This window comes from Monopterus albus, unplaced genomic scaffold, assembly GCF_001952655.1.
Source record: "Monopterus albus unplaced genomic scaffold, M_albus_1.0 scaffold9.1, whole genome shotgun sequence".
Taxonomy (NCBI): domain Eukaryota; kingdom Metazoa; phylum Chordata; class Actinopteri; order Synbranchiformes; family Synbranchidae; genus Monopterus; species Monopterus albus.
Genome location: NW_018127889.1, coordinates 2,330,747 through 2,344,336, shown reverse-complemented (window position 1 = coordinate 2,344,336; position 13,590 = coordinate 2,330,747). Strand labels below are relative to the sequence as shown.

Sequence of the window (13,590 nt, the reverse complement as noted above, 5' to 3'; positions counted from 1 at the left end):
CCTACTATATACAGTATATTCATGTATCAAAAAACAAGTTCTATGAACTTTTTCTACTTTCCTACTTTACATCTGAGCTTTATGGATTTCTGCTAGCTCAAAAAATACAGCATATAAAGAACAAAAGCCCAGGAGGTAACCCACTTGCGAAAGAACTTGCCTCACACAAAACAACAGCAGTGATGTGTGACCACAACAGGCATTCTTCAGCTTACATCAGAGTGAATTTGATCACTAGTTCTGTGAATATCATTTAGTGAAAAGACCGGACTGGCAGCAACTTTACATCCACCCATTATGGCAACTGTTTTATGTACATACAGTCCCACTGAGCTGCTGTAAAACCTATAGTGTATAACATAGCTTTCATTCTGTCATGTAATAGTCTGGATGCCACTGTTACAGACTGATACATTTAAAACAGCTGCAAGGTGCCTCAGAATATTTTGCCCAAGGAGCCTGTGCTGTTTCACATACATATTTTGTACATAAATAATTTCTTAAAACAAGATCTGTGATTTATCTGCAAAGCATGAGCAATTATAATAAATTGTATGTATCAAGGTGATTCTAATAAAATATGGGAATGCATTCTTTATGAATTTCATTTTACCACTGTTCAGACAGCGTAGGTGTATAGTGATGTGCGGCTAATTTTAGTTTCAAGAATCAGCACTTTCCCTTGATACTGATGTGGTATCTAGGCTTAAAAGAATTTCCTCTGGCAAGACAATAATAATGTGAAATGTCCTGAGCAAACTAATTCTTTAACCTTACCATAAAGTAGCCAAATAAATGTCACTGCTGCATCACACTTCAATGTACTTTTAGTAGCTTGGTGGTAAAAACTGGCCCCGCTAATCTAAAGCAGCAACCGCAGCAGCATACATATATACTTTTATTATATGTATTATTACATTACTGCTATTATTATCACATTGTTATAGTTAATATTTTTGCATTTTATCTATTTGTGTGCATCATGTTAAGCACTTTGAATTGCCTTTGTCTATGAAAATGTGCTATACACATAAACTTGCATTGCCCTGCCTTTATCACTGACTCTGCAGCTGATGTTTCCAGAGACAATTCATTCATAACCACCCATTGATCTGGAGCCAGATTTCTGCTCCAGGCTGCGCTTTCACTTCTGCTTTATTTAGATGGGCAAACCATGAAGCATCCCAAGACTGTATTGTTAGTTGGGTTTAAATGGCTGAAGAGAAAATGGCCAGTTTTAATGTAAGCCACATAGGACACAAGGATACATGAGCTTGGCATCATGCAATGCAAAGAATATCTTCAAACTGTGATCCCTGCACAAGAGTCACTGTTCCTCGTGTCTACTTCTCCTGCTGCACTTGAAGTAGTACAAAGAAGGTTTCGAATTTCACAAAGCATGATTTTCACTGGGCTGAACGCTACCATCCCCCATGACTGCAATGCAAACTGGCTGGTATAGACCCCAGCCCCTATCCTCTGAGGCAGGTCAATGAGTTCTTGGTGGTAAAATGAAATCACCAGCGGTAATTATACTCTACCAAACTGAAATACCAATGACGAATCAGCCACATGAAAGATGAAATGCGTGGCATGCTTCGCTAACGGTAGACAATTTGCGGAGCATCGCAAATATCTGCTTTCCCTTCGACAACATATTCCTCAGTCAGTCTCAAGACGCTCCTGCTCCTGCTGCTGCTGCTGCTGCTGGAGCTCATGCAGATGTGAAGCTTTGCAATTCATCACCCTTCAAACAGTCCCGTTACAGTCTGTACATTTATTAACTCATTAAAAAAAGACTGCACCGTTAGCCTTGGTCTGCTAATAAAATACTGCTGATACTTCTTAGGTTTCGGACACTTTGGAGCCTTAACCTTAACAACACTGCCTCATTCATCACTTATACTGTGACTGTCCGTGATGGCCAGCCAGGGTTGAATTACCAAGCCCATTAATAGTCAAGCAGCAACATAGTGACTCGGTTTTAAGGCAGTTTGGTTGCTGCTGTGGTGAGATACAACGGTATTAAGGTGGTGTTACTAAAGTAACATCTCCAAGTTTAAAAAAAAAAAATGTGTCAGCAGTACACAATGTTCAAAAACTTACCTGATACGTTTGTTAAAATTCCCCTTATTGTCTTCCCATCCTTACTGTGCAGTAGAGCATGCCACCGTGTCCAAGAATTTAAATCCCCGGGCCGGATCCATGGTCGTACTGCCTCTGATATCAAATGCACTCTTGCTGGAAGAGGCGGTGGCGGAGAGGAACCCAGGCACTTTTTTCCAAAGGTAATCTCGGGGAAGATATTGGTGAAATCTGCATTATAGCTGCTCCAGCGAACCTAACAGCAGGTTTCGTAGCAACAAAAACAAGCCTTCAGTTTTACCTATATGCGACATATATGTTTTTTTCCAATATAAGGAGTCTGAAACGACGTCTATTCGCCAGAAAACGTCCCCGTTAAAGTACAATAGAGTGGTACGTACCACTCTATTGTTGGGGCGCGGGAAAGCGTCCCATGTAACTGATATGGGCTCTCGGAGAGTTACGGATGACGTGCGCGTTCGTATTATTGGGGAATTATCTCAAACCATCTGTGCGGACCAATCGATTTCAAGGAAGCTCGTTGATTTGATTATCACACTGTGCACAGAAATCATATTTCACCACTAATCAATGTCCTGCGCAGAGATTTGATGATATACTGATTAGTTGATCACAAATTAACTGTAATGTGAAATGTTATCCTCAATCAGATGTTAAAATTTTACAAAACAAGAATACTGACCATAATAGCCCAGTGAGATTTTCTTTGTTTGTGACCAACGGTTATTTAACATTCATGCTTGATGTACTCGGTTAGGCTATTCAATTATGAATTATGGCCTTATGGCTAAGGCTACAGTTATACACGTCATAATAATAATATTAAACACCCTGTCTGCTGACAGTCATCAAATCTTCTCTCTAGTTATCCTTGACCAGATGTACCCTGTAGAAACTCATAAGCACGACTAAGCATTTAACAGTCTAACTAGACATCCTATCTCCACTAAACATTTCTAATACATAAAGTATCTATCCAATTTCTATCTGACTAAAAATACCTAACAATAGATAGATTAATTGATTATTATGACATCACAGTTTCTCTGTTTACCTGCATATGATATTCCATTTCAGTTAGTCATAAAATCTTCAAAATACCATCAATGTCATTTATGTATGTATATTTGTCATTAATTACCATGTCCCTCGGAGGGACGTTCAAAGTTCAAAATTATGAAGTACCGCCCATCTGCTTCCGGTGAATTCACAACATCCAAGATGTCTGCCGCCGTTCCGTTCCTCGTTTCGTACGGTAGCGGTTCTGATTCTGATTCTGAAAATGAGACGGAATCTAATACCAGCGTCGAAAAAGTGGACTCAGACGCCATGGCTCACCTCAAGCCTTTGCAGTCTGGACAAACGATGTCTTTGGCTGTTCTCAATTCCGCTCCCGAGGTCGCTGTTAAGGTAAGCTAACCAAGTTAGCTAACGTTAGCTTAATATTTGTTAAGAGTTAGACGTTTCAGTCGCACGGTGCTTAAATGTGACAATATGACATGCCGTTAAAATGGATAAGGACAACTATTGAATGAATAGTATTTTAAGTGTAGCGTTTACAATGTCGCTAACGTTACCGAATAAAAGTTTTAAGGGATTAGCGGGAAACACTGAATGTCGTTATCGTTATATTGGTTACAAAGACTAACAAGGCAGTAATATTATCGCCTCAGCGTTATGGGGGTAGGTTGGGGTAGATTAGGTTGTAACATCTGGCGGAGCATCTGTTACACCAAATTGCCCATGTCGTATTGTAATGCTTGCCAGCTAATGAGGGTCCGTTTGCTGAGTTGTACATTTTCATGTTAGGAGGCTGTTGAGAGTGGCACACACCTGGATCCTTCGTTGAAAGAAGTCGCTTATAACCCGACATATGAAACCATGTTTGCACCAGAGGTGAGTTTCTGTTCGTATGTAAATAAAATGATTTTTCTCATTCATCGCATTTCAGGCAGTCTTCTGTGTTGATTATGTTCAGATCTCATTGAAGATGAAAATACAATTTATTGTTTAGCACTAATTCCTACAATATAAGATGCAAGAAAAAATGTGAGGAGAGAGGAATTAAGAAATCGAGGAAGTACGCTTTTAGTGACATAAGACATCCCTTCCTCCAGTCCTTCATTTGAAGTATCTAGTCACTAACTGCTTTCTAATAAAGGAGTTATCGCTCCATAAAATACTTTTGCATTGGATGTTCTTGTGTGTCCTTGCTCATGTCTCCTCAATCCTCACTGCTCAAAGCTTAAAGAAGGTTGTTGTGAGTGTCCATAAAAGTTAATTATTTTTAACTGCCTCTTTATAGTTTGGGCCAATGAATCCATTTAAGACCCAGCAGATGGCTGCCCCCAGGAACATGCTATCTGGCTATGTAGAACCTGCTCACGTCAATGACTTTATGTTTGAACAGCAAAGGAGAACCTTCTCCACCTATGGTAAGTTAATTTCTGACCACTGTCAGACTTGTTTAATGTGGTCAATATAAGAACCCTGAATTTTTATGATCTTTTTACAACTCTCTCCTCTCTGCCAATAGGCTATGCATTAGATCCATCTGTTGACACACACCAAGCATTCTCTAACAGCTACATTGGTGCAGTTGATGAGGCTGAGAAGAATAAAGGTAATCGTTTAAAACACCTGGTTTTTAATCTGTTTGCCTTTATGCAGTTGAATAAATGAGACTTAATGTAGTTTTTCATATGTTGTATGGAAGTGTTGTTTAAAGGAAATTCAGAATTGTAATATTTAGTGATGCCTCCTACAGGGCTAACTGTGTTTGAGAGTGGACATAAGAAGTCAGAGAAAAGGAAAAAGGTCAAAGGTGGAGATGCAGGGGAAATTGACACTTTCCTTGGACCATGGGCAAAATATGTGGATGAGAAAGATGTGGCCAAACCATCCGAGGTAACACACACTATTAGAGAATGTTGGTTCTTTATATAATTAGTCAACTTACTACTTGATATGGTACTAAGCACCCTCCAGGTTTAGACAGTAAGCATCGGATACAACCCCCAGGTGGCAATTGGGCGAAGGCGGGGTACACCCTGGACAGGTCCCCAATCCATCGCAGGGCTAACATATAGATGAACAATCACACACACGCACACGCATATGCACACGCACTCTTATGGGCAATTTAGAGAGGCCAATCAATCTAAGCTGCATGTCTTTGGACTGTGGGAGGAAGACGGAGTACCCGGAGAGAACCCACACAAGCACGGGGAGAACATGCAGACTCCACACAGAAAGGTCCCGGGTGGGGCCCGAACCCGGAACTCTTTCTGTGAGGCAACGGTGCTAACCACTGCGCCACCATGCTGCCCTAATTTTATCCATAAATAAATGTTTGGTAATTCTATGGTTGTGATGCATTTTATTTAACAGGAAGAGCAGAAAGAGTTGGATGAGATCACAGCCAAGAGGCAGAAGAAGGGAAGGAATGAGGACGAGGCTCCAGCAGAAGAGAAGACCATTCTTCATGGTACAGTAACCCGCTCTAGTGTAAATATTCTTCATCTTGGAGACAGTAGTTGGTAAAACAATTTCACCACAAGGATTTAACATTAGAAAAAAGTGCTGTGGACATCTGACAACTCATGCTCCTTTAACTACATATATCCAAATGCTGCAGGATATTTTTTTACATGACATTTTGTCTCTTCTTGTTCTTCCCACAGTTAAAGATATGTATGATTACCAGGGCAGATCATACCTCCATGTGCCACAGGATGTGGGTATCAACCTGCGTTCTGCAGATTCTCCAGACAAATGTTACCTGCCCAAGAAACAGATTCATATCTGGTCTGGTCACACCAAGGTCAGTGGGAAGGAACATTTGTGTGTCTTTGTGTTAATGAATGTCACTTTATGTACCAGTTAGAAAGTTTTTCTTCTCTAAGTATTCTCTATGCAGGCTTTGCTAATGGTACGTTCTAGTATTGCAGATTAGTTTAAAATATTTCTGAAGTGCAAAATGACCATAGTGTCACATAGGTGTCTGTAAACATCCAATAAAAAAATTCCATTACGGCGACCTTGTATTTCCAAGGCTGTCAGTAAAAACCTCCTGGGTACTTTTGAATAAAATGATAATGCACCCATACGAGCCGCTTGTACTTGACATGTTAGAAATTATTCTGTCTCACTCAAAACACAGTCTTTATAATTCAAATATAAAAGCAAACACTGGGTTGCAAGGAAACTCTAATTCAAGTTTTAGATGTACCATTTCTTTCAGGGAGCGAGAACTCACTCAAGTTTAAAATTGGGTTCTGTCTGCTGTGTGCAGGAAGTTAAAGCCTCCAAAGTCTAATTTGAAATACAGAGAGGTTTGACAAGATAATAAATGTGTGGAAGTGCTGATGTTGAGATAATAGATGGAGGATGGCCCATGCGGTGTCATCAAAGTTCTGTGGTATATTTTACAGAAAGTTTCATAACTTCATCATAAAGTCATCGTAATTTCTGTGACTTAATACAGGGGCAGTGTGGTCTGCACATACCCTAGTCTGCTGTGGTTGCATTGGGCTTCAGCTGTTGCTGCCCCTTAATAATGCTTTATTAGTAATATCCTGACTAATTCCAAATAATGTCAAGAGCATAAAAATACACAGTGCTTTATACATGGATTATTGAGATGTTGTGCAGTTTTTAACATTTATCAATGTACTCGACTCCTTTTGTCAAGAGTAGATAAAACCCTGCAGTAAAAATAACTTATAAATTTTCTCTCCAGTCCAAAAATGTACAGAAACTTTTTACCAGTAATATAAATTAAAGCCAGGAGGCCATTGGTGTAGTCCAGGCAGACACGCACAGCACCCTTAAATGTCAACATTTAGAAAAGAGTGGCATTCTAATATTATACAGCACATGATTAGAAATATCTTTACAAATGTTTAAATATTAAGTCTTTGCTAACATGCATTTTGCCCAGTGCACTCTGCAAACCTTGGCTTTCTCCTAGCCTGGTACTGTTATGTGCTAAATTTAATTTAATAACGTACAAAAATGTAGTTTGCAGTACTGTTGGGGCTAGTAGCTGTAGTAGTTATTAGCATGCTCGTGTTAAAGAGACATATGGCTAAATACAGTATATATATCAGTTCATCATCTCTGTTTCTTTCCCAGGGCGTCAGTGCTATTCGACTGTTTCCGTGCTCTGGTCATCTACTGCTCTCCAGCTCTATGGACTGTAAGATTAAGGTAAAATATCATATTGGGGTACTATAAAAATAATTTTATATTTGTTTTAATGTGATGGCAAGTAACAGTATCAGATATGATTTCTTAAACATATATCGTACGGTACTGCATCTTAGAAAATTCAAAACTAATCTCTGCAGTGAATCTGATGTAAAACACTACCCCTGGAACAGAACGTTGTTTGCTTTAGCTGCTTTTCCCTTACTTGCATTTTTGTACTGGGGCTTAGCATCATCATGCATCTATTTTCACTTCTAATTTCATCTCTGTTTCTCCACAGCTGTGGGAAGTGTACGGCGAGAGGAGGTGTATTCGGACATTTATTGGTAAGTGACTAGAGTTCTCATTAAACACTTGAAAATTATATTTTACATTTTGACATGATCAGTTTTGGTAAATGTTGGTATGAAATAGTACAACTAACTAAATATGGAATTTTCCTCCAATTTATAACCTTTTCTGTACAACTGTGGTTCATCAGCAAACTTGCTAATAGTAAATATGCTGTAGGTCATTAACGCAACCAGCCTTTTGGGAAACACACAAGCAGTGACAGACTGTGAGCTCAGCATTTCTGGAACACTGACGTCTGTTGACCGTTGGCAGAAGTGTGGGGGGGATATTTTCTTCTAGAATAGATGGGGTCTGAGGGGTTCGGCACGTACAGGGCACTCATAGTTTCTTCCCAGACACAGCACACTGTCAGAATATCAGAATAGAGATTGTTTGCAGTCATGGTTCTGCTTGTCAGCTCCACAGAATATACATTATTCAGTAGCCCAGAGACCAAGGGGGGGGTTAGGGGCAAAGAAGGACACAGACACAGAGAGGAGGCAATAGAATTAAGATCCTGAAAGTTTATTAGAATTATTTTTTATCCCTCTTTGAGATGCTGATGTTTTATGTCTTGGTCCTCTTTCTTTAGGATGTACACCCTTTTTTACAGTGTTCTTTACTGCTTTTACTTTTTATATGCATTGCTTCTACTGTATTGTTATTGCACTGCATGTTGTCTTTAGTTAAGCTGTACACTGCAATAGAAATATGCTCGCAAATGTTATTGTTTAGTGCATGTAGCTTGTTGGAATCACGAAGCAAGGGGAACAGTTAATGTTTGAGGTTAGGGCTGGGTGTGCATGAATGGGTATTATGTGTGCATTATCATGTTTAGATGCAGTTTAGGACAAAAGGTACATCTGATGACGTCCGCCCTGTTTTTGGTAGTTTGTATTTGTTTCTTCCTGCATACATGCACACAAACCCCATCAAGGCACTGGCGGTGATGCTTTTAGTCTGAAAGCAGACAGGGTTACAGAAAGCAAGCGGGGATGTGTTTAGCCTCAGTGGGTTCTGTTATCACAGTGGAGACCATGTATCCCTGATAAAAGCCAGCTTTAACAAGGGAGGCGTGTGCATGTGCTGAGCCCACAGGGACCTCTCATCACCTTCATTGTATGAGAGAAAGCCGTAGGGTTGCACAGAGTGGGATTAGGAAGAGAAGAACAGTTGAAAAGATGTAGGAAGCATGTAATTTTTTTTCTTTATCCTCCTCATTCTCTCTCCAAGCTCATTTAGAAATTCCATTTCTCTCGTCTCCTATTGTCCACTTCAGCTTTGTTCCTCAACAGGCCTCATTTTCCTCTACCAGATTTCACATCCTTCAAATGAATCCAAAATGGTATCAATGAAAGGCAGCTAGGGGGGAGACCGAGTATCAAGACTAGGGAATGTTTGAGGTTAATGTTTTTATCAAACATTTATTTGTAATATGTGTGTAAATTTTCTCTCTGTTCATTAGGCCACAGTAAAGCAGTACGAGACATTTGCTTCAACAACAGTGGGACCCAGTTCCTCAGCGCTGCCTATGACCGCTACCTAAAACTCTGGGACTCTGAGACAGGTAGGCTGCACCAATGTTGTTGAGGTTCTTGGAAATTAGTGAATCAAGGGAGATGTCTACCACAGGAATATCTCACTTACATGGTACATCTATTTGAATGCCTTTATGAGGGCATGCTGAAGAAAAACAACTTGTTTTTAACCACAGATATTCTGGGACTGAGAAATAGTTGATTAATAAATTAGTCAATCAGACTGTTTTGCTAATCAGTTAGGGTTGGAACTGTTAGTTGTTTTTATTACCAATTAATCTTCTTTCTTTTTAGTTACAATAAACTGACTAGTATTTTAGGGGCAGCACGGTGTATTTTGATTTGGAGCTGTTGGTTGAACAAAACAAGCAGATTGAAGACATTGTCTGGTCTTGTTAGCTGCAGGCCTACCTGTCATTTGCCTACAGATTTTTGATGATTGATAGATGTTGATTGATAGATTTATCACTGAAGTCCAATTTTCTGTTAATATGGTGGTCAGTGCACCATTAGTCCACACATAGACAGACTCGTAACATTAATAGCTCATATAAAATACATAATTAAATACAGTTGCACAATTCTACATTGTGGCAAACTGTGCCCTCAGAAACACAGGCTCTGTGGAATTGTAATGACAAAGACCTACTGAGAAGCAACAAAACTCTTTGGTCAAAGTCTCATATCCATATAAGTATTAGGAACAAAAGTCATCATGGGTTTTCATATTTTCACTGTTTGTATAGCAGTAGTTTTAGGATTGATTATATGATAGAATTTATAAACTTACAGGTAGTAAAGTGCCTGTTTGTGTTAAATAGTACTTGTAAAGTAGCCCTACTTAGCATCTTAGCAGACTGCATAATGTTGTGGATATTGTTCTGGTGTGTATGAGAGTGAAGAATTAATCTATTGGATTTAATATGTCAATTTCCCTCAGTAGTTAATTGAATTAGCCTGGGGTTTTTCATTTTATTAGACAGGAGGGTAAGGCCTCAAATGTCTGTGTAACCAAATTAAAAAAAAAACCTGCTTTATGTGTGCCTCTGTGAACTTGTTAAACTTGTGTATATTAAATTAACAGTCCCTGTTTCACTGGTGCCACATGGTTCTTAACCATGTTCTTAACCATTAACTTTCCCATCTGCTCATCCATAATCTCTCTCAATTTAAATGCCAATCCAGCAGAAAAGAGCTAAATCTCCCATTTGTTCATAACAATTCAATTTTATTTGTATAGCACCAAATCACCAAGTCATCTCAAGACACTTTACAAAGTAAGGTCTAGACCTTACTATTATTATTATTATTCTAGAGGAAAACCCAACAAATCCCCCTTGAGCAGCACATGGCAACAGTGGGGAGGAAAAACTCCCTTTAACAGAAGAAACCTCCGACAGACCCCGGCTGTTGGTGGGCGGCCTTCTGCCTCGACCAGTTGGGGTGAGTGGGTAGAGGAGAGACAAAAGAAGAAAAGCAACAAGACAACACAAACAATCAAACACTGAGCAGGTTGATGTGGCTGGTCACTGCCACATCACAAAAAAAAATGAAAAGTCTAGCAACTCTTGCAATGTTTTGAGCAACTCTAATTTAAAGACGTGTGTGTGTGTGTGTGTGTGTGTGCTTGCATTTTCTTATATGTTAATCAGATGTGGTGTCACCTGTGTCAATTAGACATACCTGGTGCTCCTCTAGTAGTTTGATCCTTGAATGTAATTGGCCTATGACCATGTACCTAAATCACCTATGTGCATGTTTTTTTGGCTGTTGTTTTCCAGTTCAGACCAGACAGAAAATCTGTTAGTTGCCCTTTCACATGGGATGATGCACTGGTTTGTAGTTCGTTTCTCCTTGGCCCACTGTTGGTAGATACTGACCACTGTTGACCAGAAGCATCACACAAGTTTTGCTGGTTCAGAGATGCTAAAAACATTTTGTCAAAGTCGCTCAGGTCCTCATCTCTGAGTGGTCATGATGTTTCAGTTTCGTTTTAATTAACACTTGTTTCTTTCCTGCAGCTGTGTATAGCAATGATGCATAGGGGTTAAATTTCGTAATATATTCCAGATTTGTCCCAGTTGCAGTTAAGGTCCTGGATGTAATACAGAAATGATGATGTTGTAAATGCTTCTTTCTAATCTTAAGGGTTTCTTGGTGTTGCAGTCGTTTTAATTTTCTTCGCTCTAGCAGAGGTGGTGGCATCATTCATGTAGTGACTCACCACTGCTGCATGAACACAGGGAATTTTCTCTATTAGAGCTGAGTTGTTGCTGCCTGCAAAGACAGAGCACATAGCATTGAAAGCTGAAGACTGTGTCCCTAAATTTTAACCAACTTGAGTGTACCTTTCTGAAACCCACTGGGTATTATTATAAAACTCTGACTTTCAATTTGCCTCCCTCCACAGGCCAGTGTATCTCTCGCTTCACCAACAGGAAGGTACCATACTGCGTCAAGTTCAACCCAGACGAGGACAAACAGAGCCTTTTTGTGGCCGGGATGTCAGATAAGAAGATTGTTCAGGTAAAGCTGGCATTTGCTTCACTGCAGTTCAGTTCAGCACCCACCATCACCTCATGTGTATTTCCCAGTTGACCAAGCAGATGCACACATGAATTTCAGTGTAGACACCCCCCGTGCCTACAGAGGCATGAAATACACTCTCGTCTCATCTTCCAGCACTAGTGTGTGCATGGTGAGACGTTCAGAGGCTGACAAGACTAGAGCAAGTCATTAATCACAGGCATGAGTAGGGCGGAAAACGGCAAAAGGAAGAACACAGTCTGTGATAAAAGTAGGAAATCCATAACTACCAGTTCATGCTATCAGGAAACCAGTTTGCAGAACAAGTAGCCCTAAATCTCTACAGATAAACATTTGGATTTCTGTGGCTATAACAAACTGGGACAACAAATAGACTTTAACTGAACTGAAAATACAATTTTAGTTTCCACGATTCATAATCATACAATTTTGGACTAGAAATTGATCTATTTAGTTTTATTTCATTTTGTTTCAGTATTAGCATTTTTTGAAAAATATGTCAAGATGTTAATGCAGCAGGCATTTGCCTGATTGTCCAGATGAACAGCAGTCATCACAATACCTGGCACAGTAATCAGAATAAGTATTGAATTATGCAGCTCTCTCTCTTTGGGTTTTGACAACAGATGGCTATGCTTCTGAATAGCCAAAGAGTGGTATTTTGAAACAATTGACCTTAAATAGATAAAAATGTAGAATTTGTTTGGACAGAAATGTGCCGTATTTGTTTTTGTACCTGCGGGCAGGTTCTGTGAGGTTGTATTTCTTTATATTTGAATGTGTGCTTAATGTTTTAATAAAACAACATTCTAGAGAGAGATGTGTTTGATTGTTAATCACTGTCATCCCACAACTGCAGTTAAGTAATTTCACTGCATTGGCACAATTAAAACTGCATGCACAGCCCCACTATGAGTCCATCTAAAGTAAGGCAAGTTCGCTTTGCTTTTCTGTGCTTCTCTGACAGTGGGACATCAGGACGGGTGAAGTGGTTCAGGAGTACGACCGTCACCTGGGAGCTGTCAACACTATCACTTTTGTTGATGAGAACCGTCGGTTTGTCAGCACATCAGACGACAAGAGTCTTCGGGTTTGGGAGTGGTGAGTTTACTGAAATACTGATGTAGTATTTGGAATTTCAATGTGCTGTTTTGTAATGTTGGTTGCTGCGCCTCACCAGTAATTAGTAGTTAATAATGGAAGACTGTGGTTGTGTTGGGCAACAGCTCAGAGAAATTCATCAGCAAAACTAATTTATATTCATTGTTCAGTTATCCCTTCACTTGATAAATAAAATAAAAGGTAAAAATGAATAAAATTAAACTAATCAGTCAAAAGTTACTGTATAACAGGCTTTTTGAAGGGCACCTCAGGTGCCAGTGTGTTTTATCTTTTCTGTGCAACAAGCAAACATTTACAATACAAAGAGCATATTCTAAACTGGGCTATTTCCCGAGGAAATCTTGCAGTGTTCAGTCTTTAATAAGAAGAGTGGACATCAACAAAGCTCCAGACAACGCAGCAATAAGTCCTATAAGCCTGCCCTGTTGCCAATTGTAAATTATAATATTGCAATGATAAATGGGTTAGGATGAATGTCAGGTCAGATAAATTTTATGTTTCCTTTAAAATCTGAGAAACACAAAATGTTTACATATTATAAGCAAAATCTTGTATCTCTATTTTCCAGAAGCTTGTTTACTTTTAGACATTGTCATTACATGTCCTGCTGCAGTCTTTGCACTGGTTAACCAATGAAGAGGCCACCAAGAGCGGCTTACAGATTTGTCAGGTGTGCTACGGCGATAAACAAATGCTGCTGTTTATTGCTCAAAGATGATAATATATATATATA

The 13,590-nt window shown here is 39.4% G+C and overlaps 2 protein-coding genes across 3 annotated transcripts in view; one reads left to right on the top strand and one right to left on the bottom strand.

Annotated features, from left to right (window-relative positions):
* wasf1 (WASP family member 1) overlaps window positions 1–2,554 on the bottom strand; it is a 42,249-nt gene extending 39,695 nt beyond the window's left edge. Inside the window, exon 1 of one of the 2 annotated variants that reach the window (XM_020589100.1) lies at window positions 2,107–2,554. The gene's annotated coding sequence lies outside the window, so the exon portion shown is untranslated. The remainder of the gene's footprint in view (window positions 1–2,106) is intronic. The other variant, XM_020589094.1, reaches the window with a different exon arrangement.
* Window positions 2,555–3,307: 753 nt separating this feature from the next.
* cdc40 (cell division cycle 40 homolog (S. cerevisiae)) overlaps window positions 3,308–13,590 on the top strand; it is a 27,191-nt gene continuing 16,908 nt past the window's right edge. The window contains exons 1-12 of the mRNA XM_020589646.1: window positions 3,308–3,516; window positions 3,916–4,002; window positions 4,412–4,541; window positions 4,643–4,729; window positions 4,874–5,013; window positions 5,497–5,593; window positions 5,790–5,929; window positions 7,243–7,317; window positions 7,598–7,643; window positions 9,116–9,217; window positions 11,599–11,714; window positions 12,703–12,836. Coding sequence (XP_020445302.1) covers window positions 3,328–3,516; window positions 3,916–4,002; window positions 4,412–4,541; window positions 4,643–4,729; window positions 4,874–5,013; window positions 5,497–5,593; window positions 5,790–5,929; window positions 7,243–7,317; window positions 7,598–7,643; window positions 9,116–9,217; window positions 11,599–11,714; window positions 12,703–12,836 — 1,343 coding nt within the window. The 5' untranslated portion in view covers window positions 3,308–3,327. The remainder of the gene's footprint in view (window positions 3,517–3,915; window positions 4,003–4,411; window positions 4,542–4,642; window positions 4,730–4,873; window positions 5,014–5,496; window positions 5,594–5,789; window positions 5,930–7,242; window positions 7,318–7,597; window positions 7,644–9,115; window positions 9,218–11,598; window positions 11,715–12,702; window positions 12,837–13,590) is intronic.